At 54.8% G+C, this 25,651-nt stretch overlaps 1 protein-coding gene across 1 annotated transcript in view; it reads left to right on the top strand.

Annotated features, from left to right (window-relative positions):
- Positions 1–268: 268 nt before the first annotated feature.
- The window catches only part of TFCP2L1 (transcription factor CP2 like 1), a gene marked incomplete at its 5' end in the record, with an annotated part of 62,743 nt that continues 37,360 nt past the window's right edge, over positions 269–25,651 (top strand). The window contains 2 exons of the mRNA XM_084892248.1: positions 269–330; positions 4,270–4,421. Of these exons, the coding sequence (XP_084748374.1) occupies positions 269–330; positions 4,270–4,421 (214 nt within the window). The remainder of the gene's footprint in view (positions 331–4,269; positions 4,422–25,651) is intronic.

A 25,651-nucleotide genomic window follows, 5' to 3' on the forward strand; every position in this document is an offset into this window, starting at 1 on the left:
GGGGCCGGCGCTGCGCGGAGGAGGCGCGGGAGGCGGCGGGGCTGGGGGAGGCCGTCCAGCGCCGTCTGTCCGCACGCACGGCCCCTCCAGCCGCCCGCGGTCCGGCACCTTGGCTCCGGGAAGGGCGGGCGGGGCGGCAGGTGCGGGCGGGCGGGCGGGGAGGTGAGCGCAGCCCCGCCCCCGGCCGCCCATAAAGGCGCGGGCGGCGGCGCCGGAGCGGTCCGGCGGAGCGGCGGCGGCGGTCCCGGTCCCGGCGGCGGCTGCAGCCATGCTGTTCTGGCACACGCAGCCCGAGCACTACAACCAGCACGGCGCCGGCGGCTACCTTCGGTGAGGCCGGCGGCGGGCGGGGGCCGGGGGCGGGCGGGGCGCCGGGACCGGGATCCCCGCGCTCCGCCCTCGCCGACTGAGGACACAGCGCGGAGGCCCCGTGGGGACGGACGGACGGGCGGACGGACGCCGGCGGGTCCGGGCGCGCCGTGTCGGGGGCCCGGCTGGCGGAGCCTGGTGCCCTGGTGCCCGGGGTGGGGGGCGCATCCCCGAACGACCCCGGGCGGGCGCGGGCCTGCTGGCCTCAGCCCCCTCCGGTGCCCCTGCCCGGCTCCTTCCCCGGCGTCGGAGGGCTGCCCCGGGAAGCCCAGCCCTGTTCTTTGCCCCGCTCCCCGGCCCCGCTCCGGCCTCCGGGCTCCCCAGGTCCGTGGCCCGGCCGGGGATGGGTGTGAGGCGCGCCCCGCACCTCAGCCTCGCGGCGCCGGGGGCTCGGGCGGCCCGGGCCCTCGCTCCGGGGGTCCTGCGCACCTGCCCGGGAGGCCGCACCCTCCCGACCTGAGGGAGATCCTCCTCGGCTGGTGCTCTCCGAGGGGAAGCAGCCCTCCGGTGTGCGGGTCCTCCCCGTCCCCGGGAGGCAGGGCCCCGGTCCGGGTCCTCCCCGTCCCCGGGAGGCAGGGCCCCGGTCCGGGTCCTCCCCGTCCCCGGGAGACAGGGCCCCGGTCCGGGTCTTCCCCGTCCCCGGGAGGCAGGGCCCCGGTGTGCGGGTCCTCTCCTTCCCCGGGAGGCAGGGCCCCGGTCCGGGTCCTCCCCGTCCCGGGAGGCAGGGCCCCGGTCCGGGTCCTCCCCGTCCCCGGGAGGCAGGGCCCCGGTCCGGGTCTTCCCCGTCCCCGGGAGGCAGGGCCCCGGTGTGCGGGTCCTCTCCTTCCCCGGGAGGCAGGGCCCCGGTCCGGGTCCTCCCCGTCCCGGGAGGCAGGGCCCCGGTCCGGGTCCTCCCCGTCCCCGGGAGGCAGGGCCGTCAGCGCCCACCCGGGAGGCTGCTGGCCGCCGGCAGCGGGCGGGCGCCGGTGGCCGTCTTCACTCAGCCCGCCCAGCCCGCTCTGGCCGGTCTCTGTGTCACCCCGGCGGCGGTGTGTGAAATGTGCCCGGTTTAAACGCAGACGGCATTCGGTGCGGTGCAGAGGACGTGGGCAGCGAGGCCCAGGGGTCTCAGCCACTGAGCCCCCAAGTGAGAGCCACCGGGAGGGTCTTTTTTTTCTTCTTTTCCTCCAAGAAGTTTCCCTCCAGACTTAGTTGTGAATCTGGTTTCTGACAGACATCTGTCCAGTAGTCCTTGTAGACACCCCCTTCTAGAAGGCGAAGGAACTACAGGGGCTGTGTCTGCGGGGTTTTACTCCTGGGAGAGCAGGCGGCAGGAGCCTGGGCCTGAAGGACCGAGCCTGGGTCCCGCAGACCCTGTGGTGTCAGAGCGAAGGGCTCCGGGGACTTGTGCGCCCGCCCCGCGGATGTTACTCCCGTTCACTTACAAAATGTTACATTTTTTAAATTACTGCACGTAGCAGCTTCAGGCATAGTTTTGCCTAAGTTAGTTTGTGGCCGTTAAGCGTGTGCCATACCTTAAAAATGATTCTGAAGGTGACCTTGAATGGAGGGTGAGTGTATGTAAATCTTCCCGGATACCTAAAATGTCATCCCATTACAGAAAAATTCCCTTTGCATGGGAGGCGCCTCTGCCATTGAGATGGAAATTTGTCTTTGGAGTCCCTGAGGTACCTTTTAGGATTTTGGTATGGGGGAGGGGGGAGAGATTGGGGTGAAAGGAGCTATAAAGCCACATTGGTTTCTGGGATCATTTTGGGTCCACAAAGAAGCTTTTGGTCCATGCCCCCTTTTAAAGTTTTTTTTTTTTTTTTTGTAATTCTGAGGATTTTTTTTTTTTTTTTTTTTTTTTTTTTTTTTTTTTTTTTTGAGAGAATGGAAGGTAGAGAGGGAGGGAGAGAGAGGGAAACATGGATGTGGGAGAGACACTGATTGGTTGCCTCCTGCCCCTACGGTGGCCTGGGATTGAACCTGCAACCCAGGTAGTGTCCTTGACGGGGAATTGAACCCGTGACCCTTCAGTGCACAAGCTGACGATCTAATCACTGAGCACATTGGCCATATCCATGCCACTTTTAATTTTTTTGTTGTTGTTGTTAATCCTCACCGGAGGATATTTTTCCATTGGTTTTTTAAGAGAGAGTGGAAGGGAGGGGAAGAGTAAGAGAAATGTCGATGTGAGAGAGATACATCCATAGGTTGCCTCCCACACATGCCCCGACCCGGCCAGGGATCAAGCCTGCAACCGAGGTACACATAACCCACTGTGAGCAGGGCTGTCAATCAGAATCCTTGATCGGAATCGAACCTGGGACCCTTCAGTCAGGCGGCTGACACTTTGCACTGAGCCAAATGGGCCAGGGCCCTGCCCTTTTTGAAAAATTTCCCTTCTTGGAAGCTGGAGTTTTCACCTCGTAGAAGTTGACCTCAACGAAGGCCCAGGTGAGGGGTGGTGACTATTCCCTCGTTCCCCCAGCTCTCCAGCGAGGGTCTTCCTTTTTCCTGGGCTTTTCTGTCTGGCTGCCTCCTCACTGCGGAGCCACGGCGGTTTGACTTTAGGCAGTGGCCTTGATGCCTCCTTTGCCTCCTCTGTTTGGTGTTCTCGTGACTTTTACTCCTGGGCAAATCAGGATGCCGGGCTGGAAACGAGTTGCTGTTGAGTGATGGCTCTTACCCCCCGCACCCCCCCCCCCCCTTTTGTGTGTGTTTAGAGGCAGCAGCCCATGGATTATTAATTTAGATGGTTTGGGCGAACATGAAATCATGCGATCCCAGGGGAGCCAGCCTGCGGCTCTTCCTCCGTTCCTAGACACCGCGGGCCGCCCCTCAGGAAAAGGAGGGGTGCGGGCCGCCCTGCAGGTGCTCCCAGCCCGGCTTTCCTTCTGAGAATTGTTGGACATTGCTGGGTGTGTGCTGGGCTTGTGTTTTAGAGACATGCGTTTATGGTGCCGTGTGAGGAACACACTGTACCGGTGACTGCTGTTTATACAGCGCAGCGGGCCGGGAATCTGATTCATAGCCCGGCTCACGGGGGGTTATCAAGATAAGGGCGCTGGCACTTTCCTGGCACCTGTTTTCGTGCTGCTCCTAACGTGGAGCCTTAAACAAGCCTGCCCACAGGTCATTCGTGTCCTCAAGGATTTCTCTTCCACTTGCAAGGGCATTTAGAAATCCATCTGGAAACAAGCTCTCCAGGCGTGGGCTGATGGGAAGCAGATTTTGGGGGGATATGGAGAGGATTTTGGTTCAGAAGTGGAGGAAAAGAATCGCTGAGCATCTTACCATTTCCTGTTTGCATAAGAAAACCGAATTGAAATGAAGGTCCTTTCTTCTTGTTTTACATTTAGGAGATATTAGCATGACCCTTCACGTAGGGGTTATGGGCCCGCTGTCCTTTTTATTTTTGAAGGGTAGGGGGATGTCTCAGCAGTTTCTGTATTTTCAGAGCCCCACGGACAGGGTTATATTATTCTGAGTAGTGGCCAATAAATAGAATAGTTTATTTAAGCCATTAAAATATTTGTTCAGAGTTGTATTCTAAAAGCAAGACTTTATAATGTCTTTCTTATGGGTGGAGGCCAAAAGGCATCTAAGGTTCAGGCCGGTGCTGGGAGTCCCATCGTCACAGAGAAGACTTCTGTCATTTGCAGCGTCAGACGTTGCATTGTCCCCTCATTAATGACTCGATGGCATACATCTCCTGCGGGTCACGGAGAGAGAGGAGAGGCACCGGGGGCGGGCTGCTCTCTCAGGAAGGGCTGGCGGTTGGGGCGGGAAGTTGACCCGCTCCCGGCCGTGTGCTTGGCCGGCCGCCCCGGAGGACGCGGTCTGGTCCGCTTCTCCCCGCGTGGCCGTCCCTGCCCGCGGCCCGCTCCTCACCGCCCCCTCCGCTGTGTGTTGCAGGGATGTGCTCGCTCTGCCCATCTTCAAGCAGGAGGAGCCCCAGCTGTCCCCCGAGAACGAGGCGCGCCTGCCACCCCTGCAGTACGTGCTGTGTGCCGCCACGTCCCCGGCCGTGAAGCTGCACGAAGAGACGCTGACCTACCTCAACCAAGGTGGGGGCGGGCTCCGGGCGGGCGGGGCGGGGCGGGCCGCCTGCCCCGAGGAGGGCGGTGACCAGACACAGATTTGGGTTTCTTTATCTGGTCGCAGCGGGAGAGATGGGGGTCAGGAAGAAGGCTGTGGTATCTGATTGATCCCATTTCCTGCTGTGAGACTCAGTGGAGCCTCTGTGCTTTTATCTGGAAAATGGACACATCAGCTCTGCTGTTCCTCCGGCCAGATAGGGAAACATTCCCAGGGCCCGCCAGCCGGTTGGTGTAATTACTGTTTACTGTGACCTGCTGAGGCCTTTCCTGGACAGAGGCTAAGCCTGGGGACTGTCTCCGTGGTGGTCCGAGCAGCGGCAGGAGACAGACGCCGCGTGGGGCTGATTCCCGGCGGACGGAGTCCTCCGTGGCCCAGGAACGGACGCCTCGTGTCCTGAGGGGAACGGCGTGGGGCCCGAGGGGAACGGCGTGGGCTCTGAGGGAACGGCGTGGGCTCTGAGGGGAACGGCCTGGGCTCTGAGGGGAACGGCGTGGGCCCTGAGGGGAACAGGCCCTGAGGGGAACGGCCTGGGCTCTGAGGGGAACGGCCTGGGCCCTGAGGGAACGGCCTGGGCCCTGAGGGAGACGGCCTGGGCCCTGAGGGGAACGGCGTGGGCTCTGAGGGGAACGGCGTGGGCCCTGAGGGAACGGCCTGGGCCCCGAGGGGAACGGCGTGGGCCCTGAGGGAACGGCCTGGGCTCTGAGGGGAACGGCGTGGGCCCTGAGGGAACGGCGTGGGCTCTGAGGGGAACGGCCTGGGCCCTGAGGGGAACGGCCTGGGCCCTGAGGGAACGGCCTGGGCTCTGAGGGGAACGGCCTGGGCTCTGAGGGGAACGGCGTGGGCCCTGAGGGAACGGTGTGGGCCCTGAGGGAACGGCGTGGGCCCTGAGGGAACGGCCTGGGCCCTGAGGGAATGGCGTGGGCTCTGAGGGGAACGGCCTGGGCTCTGAGGGGAACGGCCTGGGCCCCCAGGGGAACGGCGTGGGCCCTGAGGGAGACGGCCTGGGCCCTGAGGGGAACGGCGTGGGCCCTGAGGGAACGGTGTGGGCCCTGAGGGAACGGCGTGGGCCCTGAGGGAGACGGCCTGGGCCCTGAGGGAACGGCGTGGGCCCTGAGGGGAACGGCGTGGGCTCTGAGGGGAACGGCGTGGGCCCTGAGGGGAACGGCGTGGGCCCTGAGGGAACGGCCTGGGCCCCGAGGGGAACGGCGTGGGCTCTGAGGGGAACGGCGTGGGCCCTGAGGGAGACGGCCTGGGCCCTGAGGGAACGGCCTGGGCCCTGAGGGGAACGGCCTGGGCTCTGAGGGGAACGGCCTGGGCTCTGAGGGGAACGGCGTGGGCCCTGAGGGAACGGCGTGGGCCCTGAGGGAATGGCGTGGGCTCTGAGGGGATCGGCCTGGGCCCTGAGGGAACGGCGTGGGCCCTGAGGGGAACGGCGTGGGCCCTGAGGGAACGGCCTGGGCCCTGAGGGAACGGCCTGGGCCCTGAGGGAACGGCCTGGGCCCTGAGGGAGACGGCCTGGGCCCTAGGGGAACGGCCTGGGCCCTGAGGGAACGGCCTGGGCCCTGAGGGGAACGGCCTGGGCCCTGAGGGGAATGGCCTGGGCCCTGAGGGGAATGGCCTGGGCCCTGAGGGGAACGGCCTGGGCCCTGAGGGAACGGTGTGGGCCCTGAGGGAGACGGCCTGGGCCCTGAAGGAGACGGCCTGGGCCCTGAGGGGAACGGCGTGGGCCCTGAGGGGAACGGCGTGGGCCCTGAGGGAACGGTGTGGGCCCTGAGGGAACGGCCTGGGCCCTGAGGGGAACGGCGTGGGCCCTGAGGGAACGGTGTGGGCTCTGAGGGAACGGCGTGGGCCCTGAGGGGAACGGCGTGGGCTCTGAGGGAACGGCCTGGGCCCTGAGGGAACGGCGTGGGCCCTGAGGGGAACGGCCTGGGCCCTGAGGGGAACGGCGTGGGCCCTGAGGGAACGGCCTGGGCCCCGAGGGGAACGGCGTGGGCTCTGAGGGGAACGGCGTGGGCTCTGAGGGGAACGGCCTGGGCTCTGAGGGGAACGGCGTGGGCCCTGAGGGGAACGGCGTGGGCCCTGAGGGGAACGGCGTGGGCTCTGAGGGGAACCGCGTGGGCCCTGAGGGGAACAGGCTCTGAGGGGAACGGCCTGGGCTCTGAGGGGAACGGCCTGGGCCCTGAGGGGAACGGCGTGGGCCCTGAGGGGAACGGCCTGGGCCCTGAGGGGAACGGTGTGGGCCCTGAGGGAACGGTGTGGGCCCTGAGGGGAACGGTGTGGGCTCTGAGGGGAACGGCCTGGGCCCTGAGGGGAACGGTGTGGGCTCTGAGGGGAACGGCCTGGGCCCTGAGGGGAACGGCCTGGGCCCTGAGGGGAACGGCGTGGGCCCTGAGGGGAACAGGCCCTGAGGGGAACGGCGTGGGCCCTGAGGGGAACAGGCCCTGAGGGGAACGGCGTGGGCCCTGAGGGGAACGGCGTGGGCCCTGAGGGGAACAGGCCCTGAGGGGAACGGCGTGGGCCCTGAGGGAACGGCCTGGGCCCTGAGGGAACGGCGTGGGCTCTGAGGGAACGGCGTGGGCCCTGAGGGAACGGCGTGGGCTCTGAGGGAACGGCGTGGGCCCTGAGGGGAACGGCGTGGGCCCTGAGGGAGACGGCCTCGCAGTTCTCTGTGACTGGAGCTGCCTTTCCTGTTCTCCGAGCCACCCTGTTTCCGCGTGTAAAGCGGGAGGTGTAAGTCTGTGGCGGGTAAAGAGTGAAGTGTGTGGAGGGTGGAGGTGACAGTGGCTTCTCTGTAACGTAAGGCTCCCTTTCCAGGACCCGGATCGGGGTTCTGAGGGTGACATTTGTGTGGTTTCTCTGTGGTTATGTGTGTGTGTTTACTGCATCCTTCCTGGTCACCTAAGTGGGTAATCGCCCCTCAGTTTTACAGGGGGAGAGCAGAGGGGCAGGGGCACAGTTTCTGGGGGTGGTTGGTGGGGGCAGCGGTAGGGAAGGGGACACAGTTTCTGGGGTGGCGGGTTGGGGGGAGCGTAGGGAAGGGGACACAGTTTCTGGGGTGGCGGGTTGGGGGGAGCGTAGGGAAGGGGACACAGTTTCTGGGGTGGTTGGTGGGGGGAGCGGTAGGGAAGGGGACACAGTTTCTGGGGTGGCGGGTTGGGGGGAGCGTAGGGAAGGGGACACAGTTTCTGGGGTGGCGGTTGTGGGGAGCGTAGGGAAGGGGACACAGTTTCTGGGGTGGCGGGTTGGGGGGAGCGTAGGGAAGGGGACACAGTTTCTGGGGTGGTTGGTGGGGGGAGCGTAGGGAAGGGGACACAGTTTCTGGGGGTGGCCGGTGGGGGGAGCGTAGGGAAGGGGACACAGTTTCTGGGGTGGCGGTTGTGGGGAGCGTAGGGAAGGGGACACAGTTTCTGGGGTGGCGGGTTGGGGGGAGCGTAGGGAAGGGGACACAGTTTCTGGGGTGGTTGGTGGGGGGAGCGTAGGGAAGGGGACACAGTTTCTGGGGGTGGCCGGTGGGGGGAGCGTAGGGAAGGGGACACAGTTTCTGGGGTGGCGGTTGGGGGGAGTGTAGGGAAGGGGACACAGTTTCTGGGGTGGCGGTTGGGGGGAGTGTAGGGAAGGGGACACAGTTTCTGGGGGTGGCCGGTTGGGGGGAGCTGTAGGGCAGGGGCACAGGGACTGGTGTGCTAGCGGTGCCTCAGCAGCCGGCTCTCTCTGTGGAACTTGGACTCCTCCTTGGGAAGCCGGCTGGGGTGGAAGTCCAACCTGATCAGCCGGCTCCCTGACGCTGAACTGGCCGGGACGAGGCAGGATAGCAGGTGTCTCAGCGGAGGCCGTGCTTATTTCTGTGGCCGCAGCAGAGCCCAGCCGGGTCCACTCGGGTGCTGGCTCAGGCCTGAGGCTTGTGCTCGTCTGTGCGGTGGCCATTGACAGGGTGGCGAGGCCTCGGGAGCTCTTGTGCACCTGCTGGTTTGGGAGGACTGCGCCATTGTCCTCTCTCTCTCACAGAGTCACAGCTCTGTGCCTTCAGCAGCGGCTGCACGTCTGCCGGGATGTAGCCAGAGAAAAGGAGGGCGTTACAGAGCACTGCGCTCCGAGGCGGTTCCCATTCGCGGCCCCCTCCTGTGGTGTGAGGAGGGAGTGGGCAGCACCCGGCCCCTGCCTCCCCACCTCCTCCCACTCCTCCCGCCTTCAATCAGTCAACTTTGGACAGTCAGCATACCAGGGTTTTTAAGAGTTTACCCTTTGCTCAGCACGGATAAGGAAAAGGAGAGGGAAGAAGAGTTGTCCCATGGTCTTACCATTCTGTGTTAATTTGAAACTAGTGTGTTTACTTTGGCTGTTTTAAGCAACATTTTCCTGATTAAAATAATACATGTTCATTAATTTTTTTTGGATGATTTAGAAAAGTAGAAGGAGGAAAACTGAAAGAAAAATAAAATCAAAATCTCTACTCGTACTCAAGAACCACTGCTAACCTTGTTTCTACTTATTTATACAAGCATCTTTGACAGTGATGATCCTGCTGCAGACATGGGTCCCTGTTTTCTTATTTACTCCATTTGTGAGCTTTGTTTCCTGTTTTAAAATCCTTATCTGAGGGTGTGCTTTCATGGATTTGAGAGAGAGACATCACCTGTTGCCTCCCATATGTGCGCAGACCAGGCATCGAACCCTCAACCTGGGTCTGTGCCCTGACCTGCAGCCTTTTGGTGCACGGGTGACGCTCCAGCCAACCGAGTCGCCCTGCGGGGCTGTTCATGGGATTTCTCATGTCGTCAGACATGCTTTGAGAACTTAAGTTTTGTGCTGGCTGCACAGCACTGTACTTTGCGTTGGTTGTTATCCAGTTTCACAATAGGACACAGTTTCCAGTTGTCTTTGTGTGAACTGTTGATTATTTATTTACTTCTAGACACAGACTTCAGAAGTGGAACTAGGGTTATGGAGTCAGAGGGTCTGAGGAAGGCTGTGACACAGTTACCGTGGTGCCTTCTCAGGAGCCGGTACGCATCTCCACCGGGGCATGGCACTGTCTCCAGGCCTGGGCATCAGCATTTCCCATCTCATTAGTGAGCATAGCACTTAATGTCACACTTTGGATATGTGGTCTCTTTTATTTCTCCATCTGTTTTGTTCTGTCCTTTGCACTTTTTCCTATCAGGTTGTTATATCTTAGGGATTGTAAGATACACCATATATGAAGTCCATCAACCTTCTAGCTGCTGTACATTGCAACATTTTCCCTGTTGGTTGCTGCCTGTTGAACTATTTTCTTGTATGATAACTATATTTATGGTGTGGGTATATGTTATGGTTTCTTAATTTTCTGTGTAGAAATTTATTTTAAAGGGTTATTGTCAACTGTTTGTCTTTTTAAATGGTTTTTATTTTTATGCTTAGAATGCCCCCAGTTTAGTAGTTTTATAAATTTTATTTAATGGTCTTTAAATTTTAACCTTGCAATTTTTTTGGAAACTTAATAATTTTTCATTTGATGATACTTTGGATTATCCTAATACTAGTGGTCCATTGCAGGGAGATTCCTGCAATCTGCTGTGGTCGCTGCCCTGCCTGCTTTCCTCCTTTCTCTGCCGCCCTGCTTGCTTCTCTGCAGGTTCACTCCCTTCTCAGGCTTGGCTTCTTTCTACACTAGGGGTGTCGAACTCAATCAGAGAAGGGGCCAAAATCTAAAATCCAGCCTAAATCGAGGGCCGAATGGTTTACTGAACAGTCATAAACTGACAATGTCATAAACTGACAGCGGAGTGCAGTGATGACAGCGCGGTGCGGGCCACATTGCAAGGCCTGGCGGGCTGGATTTGGCCCACGGGCCTTGTGTTTGACACATGTGTTCTACACTGTCTTGATATGCAAACTAACCGTCATCTTGGTTAAGTTAATTTGCATACTTGCCCTGATTGCCTAGTGGGCGTGGCTTGTGTAGCAGATGATGGTTAATTTGCATATCACTCTATTATTAGGTTATATATAAAAAGCCAGGGGCTGTCATGACCTAAATGACCAGATGGATGGCTGAATAGCTGGCAGGGGGGTTAGTGAGGGATGACCAAACGACTGAACAGCAGGCTGTATGGGGTGACCAGGCTTGCAGGAGGGCAGCTGGGGGCAACCAGGCTGGTAGGGGATAGTAAGGGGCAACCAGACCGGTGGGAGGGCATTATAGGGTGACCAGGCCGGCAGCGGGGGAAGTTAGGGGCAAAAGGGAGGCAGGCAGGAGCCAGTGGTCCCAGATTGTGAGAGGGATGTTCAAATGCCGGTTTAGGCCTGATCCCTAAACTGGCATTTGGACTTCCCCCAAGGGGTCCTGGATTGGAGAGGGTGCAGGCTGGGCTGAGGGGATCCCGCTCCCCTGTGCATGAATTTCATGCACTGGGCCTCTAATCTATAATAATAAAAGTAGCCGAAACCAGTTTGGCTCAGTGGATAGAGCGTCAGCCTGCGGAGTGAAAGGTCTCGGGTTCGATTCCGGTCAAGGGCATGTACCTTGGTTGTGGGCATATTCCAGGTAGTGGGTGTGCAAGAGGCAGCTGGTCGATGATTCTCTCTCATTGATGTTTCTAACTCTCTATCCCTCTCTCTTCTGTAAAAAAATTAATAAAATATATTTTAAAAGAATAATAAAAGTATAATATGCTAATTAGACTGGATGTCCTTCCAGACGACCTTCCGGACGAAGCTGGGCCTACGAGGGAACTCCAGGTCCCGGGTGCGGCGGCTGGAGGGAAGCCCAGGTCCCGGGTGCCAGAGGGAAGCCGGGGCCAGCAGCCGGGGGAAGGAAAGCCTACTCTAGCATGAATTTAGTCTATAATAATAAAAGCGTAATATGCTAATTAGACCAGAAATCCTTCCAGATGACATTCTGGACGAACCCAGGGCTATGAGGGAAGCCCAGGTCCCGGGTGCCAGAGGGAAGCCATTGTTGGCAGCTGGGGGAAGGAAGGCCCACTCTTGAATTATCCTATATAATAAAAGGCTAATATGCAAATAGACCAAAATGGCAAAATGACCAGTCGCTATGATGCGCGATGACCACTAGGAGGCAGATGATCAATGCAGGACCTTCCCCCCGGTGGGCGATTATGGAGTGATGGCGCGAGTCCTGGACCAATTGCATCACACCCACGAGTGCATATCATAGCATGGTCTTCTGGAAGGTTCTGTTGTTCAGTCCTTCGGTCGATTTGCATATTATGCTTTTATTATTATAGATTATAAGAGATTTTTTTTTAAAATATAATATATTTTATTGATTTTTTACAGAGAGGAAGGGAGAGAGATAGAGAGCTAGAAACGTCGATGAGAGAGAAATATCAACCAGCTGCCTCTTGTACACCCCCTACTAGGGATGTTCCCACACCCAATGTACATGCCCTTGACCGGAATCGAACCTGGGACCTTTCAGTCCGCAGGCTGACGCTCTATCCAGAGCCAAACCGGTTTTGGCTATAAGAGATTCTTGTACTAACATTTTCTGCCATTATCACAGCCTCTTAAACATCGTTTACTATGTCTGTATGTTGTTTTACTATTTCCGTGTATTATTTCTGACAGAATATTGTCATGACTGTTGGGTGAAAACATACAGTGTGGTTATTTTAGTGCCTATCTCCCGTAATAGAATGAAGCTCTGTGAGGGCTTTTTAACATTGCATCCCCAGCATTAAGCTTGAATGTAGGTGCTCTATGCATATTCACAAAATTAGAAATTAGACATGATTTATTCCATTTTATTTCTTTCTCCTTTTGTTGCTATTCTCATTATGCTGTACTGGACATCTTTTCAACATGCCTTATTCAAAGTAGCCTATACATCTGTATCATCCAACACAGACATTGCTTCCATTAAACAATAGTTTTAACACAACTTCTCCGGTTACTTGGGAAGTTTGCTATGAGGATTGATGTTTCCTGCATTGGCTCTGCGATGCTGCCCTCTCTCCAGGAGGCCAGCCCATGCCGTCTTCCTTGTAATGTGTGATGTTCTCTGGAAACATGGAAAGGGTGCTGTATCTGTAAATCAAAATGTCATTTCAACCATAGTCCACCAGTGCCCTACCTCGCGAGGCTTGGGCAAGGGGTATTGGATTTCACATTGCCAAGCCCAGTGGCTAATTTTGGAGATGGTGAAAATGGTTTGAAAAACAAATGTGCCCTCTTCCTCTGAAATGGAATCCCGAGGGAAGGGGTGGACAGCTGTTGAATGTGGATCTAAACACTTAGAGATCAGTTTCTGCCAGTGGCCAAAGGTCACATGGACAGATCTTTCCCAAAGGCCGGCTGGAACCTGAGGGGAGGGATAAAGCGGGTGGTGAGGGCGGGGTCACGGAAAACAAAGGAAAGAGAACCCCAGGCAATCTGTGTAGTATCTTCTGGGATTGAGATAACACACAACTTTGCAAAGTGGCTTGTTGTGGAGAAAGCTTGTGTATTTCCTACACTTGAATCCTAACACAATCATGAATTTTTGTAGGATTCTTTTTAAAAATATATATATATTTTATTGATTTTTTTACAGCGAGGAAGGGAGAGGGATAGAGAGCTAGAAACATCGATGAGAGAGGAACATCGACTAGCTGCCTCCTGCACACCCCCTACTGGGATGTGCCCGCAACCAATGTACATGCCCTTGACCGGAATCGAACTTGGGACCTCTCAGCCCACAGGCCGACGCTCTGTCCACTGAGCCAAACCGGTTTTGGCATTTTGTAGGATTCTTACTTTCATTTCTTCACGGAAGAAGGCTCCTGCTCATTGGAAGGAGTGGTGGTTCAGTGAAAAGGGAGAAAGCCATGTGCAAAGGCAGGAACAGGTTGGAGTGGTGGCGGTGCAGCTAAGCGCACTGTCTGTCCAGAGAATCCCAAATAGTTCAGGACAACTAGGGTTTGGAACACGAGGAAGAGTGTAAATGAAATGGATGGGGAGGTAGACCAGATGGCCAAGATCTCCAACTGTGTTGCTGAGGCTGGGCCTTTGAGCAGCCACTTTGGCAAGTCAGTCTCTCAGTTTCCCCACTTCCTCATCTGTAAACCAGAGAGAAAATCCCTGCAAAGTAGGTGCTACTCTGTGTGTAAAATGAGTAAATACTGGACACTGGGAAGGTGTAGGGCGCATAGTAAGCGTTCACATTAAAGTGGACACGTGGTCACCCCAGTCCTATTTTGGAAGTTAACCAGGTCATCCAATTGGGACTTGGAAAGGGTTGGTCTTAGAACTCTCGGACAGATTATAAACAGGAAGGCTGCTGAGCTTTCCCTTTTGCTCTTCATTCACTACGAACAGACAACTGATGGAGGAGATATCCTCTGCAGTGGGTTAAAACACCATCTTTAAAACTGTGATTACAGAGCAGTGACTCCTAACCCATGTGAGCTTTTGTGTCAAGGATTCCTTACGTCGGCACCTCGGCTTTATGCGGGGACCACACACCTTTGAGGGGACATGTTAGCACTTTAGAATTTACAAGACACTTTTAATTTTTCCCTTCAGTTATCCTCCCAAATGTGTAACGCGTTCCCGTTTACAGACGGCAGGCTGAGAGAGGTGCAGTCAGGGTCCCCTTCCTCCGGGTCCCCTTCCGCTCACACCGGCCAGCCTGGGGGAGGCTGAGCGTGATGTGGCAGCTCTGGAAGGAGGCACCCTCTTCCGGCCACTGTTTTAGGGCTCCTGATGGGTGGACCCTGGGCTGGGCACTTCCCTGGGGAGTGCGGCTCTAGGGCTGAGGGAAGGAACTTGGCGGGAAAGGACCAGGTAGGAGTGGAGGGTAGAAAGAGCCTCCTTGAAGAAAAACATAATCAGTTGCCCCTACCCCACCCCACCCTCAGTCTCTCCACCACAATGACTGGAGGAGTGGCCAGGCCGTCTTCCCCGCTTAGAACCCAGACAGAATGGCAGCCTTTTTTAAATTTTTATTTTATTTTATTTATTTATTTATTTATTTATTTGTTTGTTTATTTATTTATTTATTTATTTTTTTTACCAGCTTCTGCTCTGGGGAAATCACTTAATCTCTAGGAGTTTTCATTATCTGGAATTGGAATGATTTCATTTTGTGTGTTGCCTTGAGAATTAAGTGAATAATGGATGTCTGGCAAATAATAAGCACATAGTAGTTATATATTCTCTCCTCCCCAGTTACACCAGGGACTTTGGATTTAAGGAATGAGGCAAGGGATGAGTTACTTTATCCTTTCTCCACAGCTAAAGTTTTCTCTCCAGATTAATTTTTACCCTGAAGTTTGGGATATAAACTGAGTAAACGAAGTGATCCTTAAACATGTTACCTTTTTAAAAATGCTTTCTCTCTTATTGTTCTCCCCCCCCCCCCCCAAAAGTATAAAAGTAACACATTCTTACTGTAAAACAGGACAGCCTAATGCCGGGGTGATACCCAGCATCTAACAGCGTTCAGGAATCTGGAGAAGGCTCTGCGTGTAAATTAATAAAGAGACTAGAAATATAATATAAATTTGTAATCCATAGGGGAGCCAGAGGAAGCTTAGCTATAGTACCTAAATTCTTTCCATCTCTGGACCCAGGGCTCTTTTTATTCCCACATTTTTCCCTATAGCAAAGTAGATATACATACCAAAGGTAAATTTGGTATACAGTGGGCATTGTCAGGTTGGGGAGCTGCCTACAGCTGTTTGGCCAGCAGGAGGCAATAACATGTAGATTAAATGCCCCCAGCTGTCTGGTAACAGGCAATACTGTGTGCAGATCCTCAGGTTTGGGGAAATGCTTTCGGCCACTCCAGCAGGCAATAGCATGTATTCAGCCCTGCTGAATATAGAAGCCCATCAACCTTTTGAGGACTTCTTGCATTTATTATGACCTGCTGGAATTAGCCTCCAGCAAAAGCCAAATAGTACATTAATTTGTACCCCAGAAAATTTCTTGTAATCTCACTTCCAAGATTTTCCTTAGTCATACATTAACCCATGGATATCTAATTGTATAGGCATATATTAACTACATATATCTAATTTATATAGACACTCATACACAGATACTTGTAGAAATGTGTGTGCCTCTTTTTAAGAGAAATGGGGTCATATTATATACTAGAGGCCCAGTGCATGAAATTCGTGCACAGGATGGGGGGGGGGGGGCGTTCCCTCAGCCCAGCCTGCACCCTCTACAATTCAGGACCCCTTAGACTCTATGTCCAACTGCCAGTTTAGGGGTCTAAACCTGTAGTCAGACATCTCTCTCACAATCCGGGATCACTGGCTCCTAACTGCTCACCTGCCTGCCTGCCTGATTGTCCCTAACTCCCCACCCTCCCCACCCCAGCCAGCCTGATCACCCCTAACTGCTTCTGCCTGCTGGCCTGATCACCCCTAACTGTCCCTCCCCTCTCCCCCTCCTGGTTGCCCCACACAGCCTGCTGTTCACTTGTTTGGTTGTCCCTCACTCCCCCCCCTGCCAGCCCAGTCGCCCCACACAGCCTGTTCGGTCGTCCCTTCAGTTTTTTCAGATGTGACGGTCGCTTAGCCTTTTATATATATAGGTTATTATTATAGATACTGTTTAGCAACTTGGTTTTTTTTTTTGTCCAACAAAATACCCTCCATCTTTCCACATGGAGGAAACAAACAAGCCAAAGCTGGTCCTTGCTGGTCACGTCAGGAGCTGTGGCCTGGTGGCTGCATCGCTGGTCCTCCTGAGGAGCGGCAGCTTGTTCCACTCTTATAACCAGGCCTGACACTCCCGTGGGCTTCTCTGTGCCCACATCTTTGCGCTTAAGCAGGAGTGAAACATCTAGAGTTAGAATTGCCAGTACAACATTTTGGTAGATGCTGCCATATTGCCCTGTAAAAATATTGTACTGATTTGTGCTTTTATAAATAATAACTATCTGAATAATTGTTTATTTCCTTTTCCCTTATTATCTGTTCCCCATCTCTACCATGCCTGGAGTATAAACTTTTTTTTAAATTTCCCCCCCTCCCCCCTCCAGGATATGCTTTTTAATTGATTTTTAGAAAGAAAGGGATGGTGGGTGGGAGGAGAAACCTTAATTGGTTGCCTCCTGTACATACCTTGACTCACTATCAAACCTGCAACCTTTTTGGTGTACAGGACATTGTTCTAACCAATGAGAAACCCAGTCAGGGCTGGAATATAACTTCTTGAAGGCAGATATCTTGAGTATCTTGTTCACTACTGCTAGTCCTAGCACATATGTAACTTTTTTGAATGAGTGAAGAATGTCTGTTTTTCTATACTTTTGCCAACACTCTTTAACCTTTGCTCATTAGTGGGGAAAATATAAAGTATTCCTTTAAAAAATATATATATTATTGATCTTTTACAGAGAGGAAGGGAGAGGGATAGAGAGTTAGAACCATCGATCAGCTACCTCCTGCACACTCCCTATTGGGGATGTGCCTGCAACTAAGATACATGCCCTTGGCCGGAATCGAACTTGGGACCCTTGAGTCCAAAGGCTGACGCTCTATCCACTGCGCCAAACCGGTTAGGGCTAAAGTATTCCTTTTTTGAGTTTATTTCTTCAATTTTGTTTAATATATTTCATGTTTTATTTAGTTATTTCTATTCCTTTTACCTTCCCTGTGATATACCTGTTTTTCAGATGGGATTTTCATCCTTTTCTTAGTTATTTATAAGAACTCTTCGCATGTTTGTGCTAATGTGTTAGAAATGTTTCTATATTTTCTTGTTTGCTTGCTATTCTACATAATAAGCATTTTTATAAATTTTCATGTGATCAGGTTTATTGGATTTTTACCTTAAAATTTTTTGTGTTACAGGTCCCATTTAGGAAAGCCTTCTTCACTTTAAGATTTTAATAATATTCACCTGTTTGTTAAAGATTTTCCCTCTTAATTCTTTAATACTACGACATTCATTTTGGTGTGTAAGGAATGAGGTAGGAACCCAACTCCATTGCTTTACACATGGTCCTATAACAGCTCACTGATGGGAGAGCCTTCAGGTAGCATGATCCTGTGCGGCCACAGAAGCTGGAGGCCGTCCTTTCCGGCCAGCCTGGGCTGTGAAGTGTTGAGAAGTCTCTCTCCCTGTTAGTGACACTGACTTGGGAGATAGTGTTAATCTTTCTGAGAGACTGGGTGGGGTCAGAGGCAGGAATTGTGGGTTTGGATACACCCAGCTCCATTCCGGCGCGCTGTGCTCTCCCCAGTCCCTGGACCCGCAGCCTGTGTGTTTGTGGAATGGACACAGCACCTCCTGAGGCCTTGTCTGGAGAATTACGTGAGACGCTGTGTTGTTTGGTTTGTTTGTGCCATGCAAGGATGTTTTATTTTGTCGACATAAAATCTAGAATTGTTTACTCAGTAAAGAACTTTCTAAACCACATCACGGAGGTTTGCTAAAAGGAAAGCACAGTAAGGGACTGATGCTGTTCCTGGGGCCAGGCCCTCCTCATTAATCTGTGAGTTAATAAACTAATAAAGATGCTGACAGTGCAGCCGGGCTGCGGCGCCATGGATTGGGTTTCCTGGTTTCTCTGTTGTGTTTTAAAACCAATCAGCGTTTACTGACATGAATCTGAGGTGACTTGTACACACTGCTTATTACATCCAGCTCAGAGAATGTAGAAATGAGTCTCAGTGTTTCAAAGGTCTCTTCCTGGTCATGTCAGATTTCAACTATGTTATTTTAATAGTAGACCAATTGATTCAGCTAACACACAATACTTACAGTTCCAGATGGTACAGGGAACTGGGGATGATAAGGTCTTAAGAATTATGTTAAAACCCCCTACGTTCTGGAAATAGTTTGTTAAGAATCATAATTATTAAAACTTGTTCATCTGATGCCATGTGGCCATCGTCCATGTCCTCTTCTCTAACGGAGAGAGGGGCTCTGGTCACTGCAGCGCAGGGTCTGTCAGGGTCCTCACCGCACTCCTTATCCCGCCCTCCTCTCCCCGTGGGTGGAGTGTTCGAGGCTCCTCTCCGCTCCTGTCCGTGGGCAGGCAGCTGTGGCTTTCCCGAAGCTGACGGTTGTCAAACCGCCCACCGTTCCCATCAGATGTCATTCCGCGTTCTCTGAAATGTCGTTCAGCTGTGTGTCACCTCCTGGGGACCAAGAGGCTTTTGATGCCTGGAGTGTCAGGTCTGTCCTTCAGGACGAGCCATCACTGCTCCGTGAAATGACATTTTAAAAAATATATATATATTTTATTGGTTTTCTACAGAGAGGAAAGGAGAGGGATAGAGAGCCAGAAACATCGACCAGCTGCCTCCTGCACATCCCCCACTGGGGATGTGCCCGCAACCAATGCACATGCCCCTGACCGGAATTGAACCTGAGACCTTACAGTCCGCAGGCCGACGCTCTATCCACTGAGCCAAACCGGTTTCAGCTGAAATGACATTGTAGAGGAGGCCCTGCTCGCATCTTCACTGAGTGCTGCCCACGCGGAGTGTGTAACGACGAGGCGGGCCCCCGCTGTGGGGGCTCGGCTCTGATGGCTTCTGTAGCATCCCGTCTGCTCCCCGATGTGGCAGACTGCAGTCTGGGCGGACACGCTTCTAAGCTCGCTCACCGCTCACCGTTCTGCAGAGTACCTGGGCTTCTTACTGTTAAAATCATCAAAACAGCGCCCTCCAAAAGGTCGGGAACTCAGGCAGACGCGCGCCTGTGCTGTAATGTAGACAGCCTCGTGTGGGCGCTGCACGGGCGGGTCTGTGGCTGTCATGTGGCCCCCCTGCTTCCAGGTGGCACGTGGCACTGCCTCTTGTGGGGTGCAGCTGGCAGCCTGGAGCCTTGGGGGTGCCCTGCCCCTAAACCAGCAAGTTCTGGCGTCCAGCACAGGCCGTCAGTGGGGCTGGAGGACCGGTGCCAGGCTTAAGGTCACTGCACAGATAGAAAGGTTATCATTTGTAGGGTTTGCCTTAGAAAGACAGTATTTAATGCAGGTGTATCAGGGTCTTAACAAAGGTTATTTCTCTTCGGCAGTTAAATCTGGCTATTTTCTTGGGGTGCTGGGAGGGGAGGGGAGCAGCAAGAAGGTGAGGGTAGGAAGAACCACTGTCTGACCCTGTGTGATTGGATCTGCGTCCGGTTTCCGGGGCTGGTGAATTAGGGCAGAAATACTGCTTAGAAGCACGTGTGCGGATCAGCTGCTCTGAGGGAGGAAGTGGCTACTTTAACACATTTTGCTACGTGTCCAAGTAGCCATTCTGCGCACGTAGGTACTGTGGTGTTACAACCCCTTCATTTCCTAAGAGAAGGGGCAGCCCAGTGAGGATGGGGCGCTCCGGGGTCAGACGGCCTGCTGAGGCAGGGCCAGGGTGAGCCCGGGGTGCACAGCTTTGGAGTCTGTAGCATAAGGTGACCAGACGTCCTGCTTTTGGTGGGACAGTCCTGATTTTTAACGATTTGTCCCACATCTCCCGGTGTTTAAACACAATCCCGATTTTTGGAAAGATTCTGTCTGGTCACCTTACTGTAGCGGCCAGAGGGAGAAGGACAATGCTTCTGCATCCGCTCTGTGAGCTGCCCGTGCCATATAAACGTGTCCCGCGCTGGCGGTCTGGGCTGACTCCTGCGCTCAGCACCGCCGGCGGCCTGCATCGGCGCTCCTCCTCCTCCTCCTCCTCCTCCTCCTCGCCCGGGAGCACGCCAGGAGGGAGAGCCTCGTTTCACGTGTTCGTTCTTCAGGCGGTGGACGTCTGGGCGTCCGCTCTCCAGCCGTCATGAAGATGTTGCTGTGGGCAGTATGCACTGGTTTCTGGGTGGCCCGGCCTTTAGTTTCTCTGTGTGTATCCCTAGGAGAGCAGTCTCTGGGTCACATGGTCACTCGTCTCATGTTTTGGGGAGCTGCCGGACAGTTTCTGAAGTGGCGGCAGCACTTTGCACCCCACTGGTGTGTGGGTTCCCGGTTGCCCACATCCAGCACTGGGTATCGTCTGTTTTCTGAGGAGGAAGGACGAGTGACGGCGACCTCTTCGGCTGGCCACACCGGCCACTGCTGACAGCACACGAGCGGGGCCTCCAGGCCGGGGTCAGCGGGCCTCAGGAGCAAACCAAAGCCTGAGGCCCGGACGCCGGGAGGACTCTCAGACCCGCTTCTCTGTTCCTGCGGGGGATCATCTGCTCTCTTCCCACCAGCTCCCCGCCTCAGTGGGTCAACACCTGGAGGCCTGGCACTCTCTTCCCCGCTCCCACTCCACACCCCGGGGAGGGGCTGTTGGCCTGGCTGGGTGGCTGCTCGTCTGGACCCGGCGTGGCCCGAAGCGGGCCCTGTGTAAGCATGGCTGTGCCCACCCTCCCCTTTCTCCTCCCTGGAAGCAGGGCTGTGGTGGAGCCGTTTTTGGGGATGGCCATAGGCGCCCACGCTCCTGGGGGGCCTGGGGGTGGGGTGGGGGGAGACGGGGAGGAGGCTGTGGTTGTCTCAGGCTAGACTGAGACCTGCCTCCCTGACAGTGCCGGCCCAGGCTTCCCTGTGGCTCAGACAGAAAGTGGACGGCCTGGGGGCAGATGGCTGCCGCTGGGGTAGAGCAACCAGGCTGTCAGGCTCCCACCTCTAAGAGCTGGCCCATCAGGGGCACGTGAGGGCCCAGCCCCAGCACGGATGTGGGTCCAGGGCCGGAGGGAGGTGCCTGAGCGCGCCCAGCCCTGAGCACACGCAGAGATTTGGTTTCTCGTCACGGTCCCTTGTCCCCGAACTCAGGCTTTCCATCCCGCCACCTGCGCAGGCGGCACCCGGTCTCACTCCCTCGCCGGCACTGCATGCTGCCGGCCTTTCTCATGTGCACACACAGAATCCGCACTTCATTTTCCTTGCTTTCACGTAATTCTTCCTGACAGGCGTGAAGCTGAGCATCTTCTCCGGTGTTTACATGCCTTTCTTGTATCCATTGCCTTGTTCTTCTGTGGCCCTGTTGCCTGTTGACCTGTGAGAACCATTGCATTGTGTGGAGCTGTAATTCAGAATGGGCCGGTCAGCGGTTTCATAGGCTTTCGTACAGCAGTGTAGCTGGGTACAAGCAAAACCTGAAAAACGAGTGAATTTCCTGTGAACCTGCAACAACCACATATAAAATAAAACAGGAAAAGGAGGTACCATTCAAGTACCAACACAAATCAGTGTTTGAAATGCTGACCACTCAGCGGTCCGAGGCCCCTGATCTGGAATCCTGGCAGGGCCCCTGAGCTCGCCACCTGCTGGCCCCCCTCGGCTACTCTCCACAGTCCTGGATGTGGCTTGGGAACTTGGGGCATTTGGGGGAAGAAAAAGGAAATAATTTTTGAGAGAAAAGTGTCACATAGTACCAGGGCCCTGGCAGGATGTGCTTGGTGGTCAGAGGGTCGGCCTGCACACCGCACGCAGGGTCGCTGGTTCGATGCCAGTCAAGGGCACACACCTGGTTCAGACCCCAGCCCCTGTCGGGCACGTGTGGGAGAAAACCAATCGAAGTGTTTCCCTCACATTGATGTTTCTCTCTCTCCCTCCCACTCTCTCTCTTCTAAAAACATAGCACTACAGGCAGTCCTCGGGGTACATCGGACTCCATGTTTTGTGGTTACGTCACCATCTCCTATTTATTTATATAAAAAAAAAAAGTTCTGTCATTTTGACGTATGTACATAAGTGCTTTATGTTTTTATTATTTATGTAGCTCAACTAAAGGTCAGGGATTATCTTTTACATTTTTTTCTTTTTACTGTTTCCCTTCATTACTCCTGTGTCTGTGCTCCATGTGAGTGACGTGGGTGCTTATGGAGATGGGTTACGGTGAAAATTGCCTATGGTGCACCGTAGGAACGGATCTCCAACAGAACCTGAGGACCTGCTGTGTGTACCTCTTACCCAGCTTCCCGTCATGCTGACCTGTCACTGATGCAGTCCTTGAAGCCGGCAGGCACTGCGGCGGCTGTGAAGTTCGCTGCGATCTCCATTGGACGGTTACCATCCCCTCCGCTGCTCGGCTCCCGTGGCCCTGCATGGCCATGATCCGTGGTCCGGTCTGACAGTCCCTTGGCCCTGCTTGTCTCCCGTGACTTCACTTTCAGCCGCACCTGGCCGGGTGTGCACGGACCCCGTTCGGGTTTCCCTGGTGTTTCAGTGACGAGAGGGAGGCTGGCACTCCTGGCCAGGGAGCCTCGGCAGCGCCGCTGCCTGCGGTACAGCGTGCCAGGGGCTGAAGCTCAGCTGTCTGCCGCTGGTGGCTGTGACCTTGATGATTTCGGAGTGTCTGCGGGTTTCTCTGCTGAGAAGTTACCGTTTTCCCTTTGTAATTAATGAATATCTTGAGGGAGACACTGGAAGACAGACTGGTGTCTCCATTAGCCTTAAACTTGCACCCACTGTTTGTGCCATCCACTGGGGCGCCTGCGGGCCCCGTGTTTATCTGCTTCCCTTTGCTTCCTACATTTGGCAGTTGGAACGCTACTGCAAGGAAGAGCTTTCTCTTCACCATCAGTTTACGTATGTATGCTATCATGTAGACCGGGGGGCATTTATTTTACTCTGTGGGCCAAAACCCAACACTGTCCTCTCGTTGGCCGCTCACCCTGCGGCCGCTGTGGCCCGTGGGGCTCCCTGAGCCTGGCTGCTGCGTCTTCCGCCTGCCTCACCTGTCTTCTTCCCGAGCGTTTCTCACATCTGACTTACGAGAGGCTTAACACACAAGAAGCATGTGTATCCCCTGCCCTGGATGTTCCTCTGACGTGTCTTCCATGTGTGACCAACTCCTCTACTTCTGTGCGTCCACACACAGGCTGGCCATCTGCCAGGTATTGATTGGCGATCACTGAGTGCCAGGCAGAGGCTGGGCCTGCCATCTGTGTGAGAGGGGGTAAGCGTCTCTCCCACGGGCCCCGGCAGGAGGCCCTCAGGACTGGGTTGTGGCTGAGCTTTCTCCCCGAAGCGGGCCTGTGTGGGATGCTCTGTCCACACACTTGTGTGGCACTGCACATATGCAGGTGGCCAGACAAACGCCATGTGCTGGCCAGCGCGTAGCACTATGCTCCCTGCCATCAGAACAGGGCTGCTGGCGCCCAGCCCTGCTTTCCCCGCGGTAGTGATGGCCTCCATCATGCTTTATGTGGCATTAATTACCCACAGCGGTAACTGCTGGAGAGTAAACAGCCTGTAAGCCTTGGCTGGCCAGGGCAATTGCCTCCTGTTCTTGGGAACATTGTGATCTGGGCAGGAGGCCCTGCCCTGGGTTCCGCTTGCTGGGCAGAGCCACTCCGCGGGAGAGCCTGGTGGGCACGGCCAGGGGAGGGACGCGGGGGGGGGGGCGGTGCGAGGGGGGACACGGGTGGGCCTGCTGGCTGTGCCTGCATCACAGCAGCGGTGTGGGCTGCCCCCACATCCTACCTAAGGCCGGAGGAACTTACCTAGTCAGGTAGCCCAGAAGGCCCCCCGTCGCCCCCCTCCTCTGCCCCCAAGCCCCTTCCGGTTGAGGGCTGAGTCATCCCGGCCTGGGGGCATGTCCTAGTTTGGCTTCCTCCTGGCTGTGACCTTGGGTGGCCTTGGGCGTAGGGCTGGAGTGCAGCGGCCTGGGCATGGGCGGGCAGGGCTCAGTGCAGGGGGAGCGTGTAAGGCTTGTTGTTTGAAAGTGGCAGCGTGACTGGCACTTACTGAGGGCTTGTCACAGGCCAGGCCGAGCACATTGCTTCATCCAATCCTCACAGCTGCCGGCGAGGAACATTGTGTGGTCCGAGCCTGAGCTGCAGAGAAGTTCCTGAACTTGCTGGGATGTAGAGGGTCTGGCTCAACTCTGTCTGACCTGACGTCACATCTTCTTGCCCTGGCCCATGCCTCAGGCTGTGCTGTCTTCACTGCCACCTTGGGCACAGCGCTCCTGCCTTGGGCCTCGGTTTCCTCCCCTCTGAAATGGGCTCAGTCAGACTCTACTTGCGGGTTCTCAGGGTGTCTCCCAGAGAGAGGCTGGGTTGAGGACCTCTCTCTCTGTCTGACTTCAGGTGCATGTGTTTGGTGTTTTATTTATGAAATGCAGACTGTTTTATCCAAGTGCCCACCTGTATGATGGGCTCCAGGTACCTGCCTGGCACTGGAATGAAAATGCCAGCCATTGTCCCTGTGGATACCGGTTACATGCTTGGAGTGGGATGAGCACCCTCCCCCCTTTTTTAAATTCATATGTAATATATTCCTAGTTTTTAAAAAGTTGATGCTGAAAATGTACATAATTTAAAAGGGAAGTATTCTTTTTAAAAATTATTTTATTTTATTGTATTGATTTTTTACAGAGAGGAAGGGAGAGGGAGAGAGAGTTAAAAATGTCGATGAGAGAAACATCTACCAGCTGCCTCTTGCATCCCCCCTACTGGGGATGTGCCCGCAACCAATGTACATGCTCTTGATCGGAATCAAACCTGGGACCTTTCAGTCTGCAGACCGACGCTCTACCACTGAGCCAAACCTGTTTCAGCGGAAGTATTCTTTATCCACCATCAGACTCACAAATATAAGGGCATGTGTATAACATCCTAGCTAATAAAAGAGTAATATGCAACTTGACTGTCACTCCAACACACAAGATGGCTGCCCCCATGTGGTTAAAGATCCTGCCCCCATGTGGACACAAGATGGCCGCCACAAGATAGATGGCCAGCAGGGGAGGGCAGTTGGGAGGGACCAGGCCTGCAAGGGAGGGCAGTTGGAGGGACCAGGCCTGCAGGGGAGGGCAGTTGGGGGGACCAGGCCTGCAGGGAGGACAGTTAGGGACAATCAGGCTGGCAGGGGAGCAGTTAGGCATCAATCATGCTGGCAGGGGAGTGGTTAGGGAGTGATCAGGCTGCAGGCAGAAGCAGTTAGGAGCAATCAGGAAGGCAGGCATGCAAGCAGTTGGGAGCCAGCAGTCCTGGATTGTGCGAGGGATATCCAACAGCCTGTTTAGGCCAGGATCGGGCCTAAACGGGCATTTGGACATCCCTTGAGGGGTCCCAGATTAAAGAGGGTGCAGGCTGGGCTGAGGGACACATACCCCATGCATGAATTTCATGCACCAGGCCTCCAGTTTAAAATAAAAGTACAATCATACTGAATGAGTACATAATATTCAGCACTTTTTTGATGGCATAGTTTGGTCTCAGGCTGTTTGTGTTCGCAGTGTTGAGAATATTGTCAAAATGCCCAGTGGCTGTGACGTACTGTTTCCCACTCCAGCAGGTGTGAGGGCCACACCCATCTTTTGTCCTGGAGGGT

The sequence above is a fragment of the Pipistrellus hanaki genome (genome assembly GCF_964339955.1).
Source record: "Pipistrellus hanaki genome assembly, chromosome: 8".
NCBI classification, from domain to species: domain Eukaryota; kingdom Metazoa; phylum Chordata; class Mammalia; order Chiroptera; family Vespertilionidae; genus Pipistrellus; species Pipistrellus hanaki.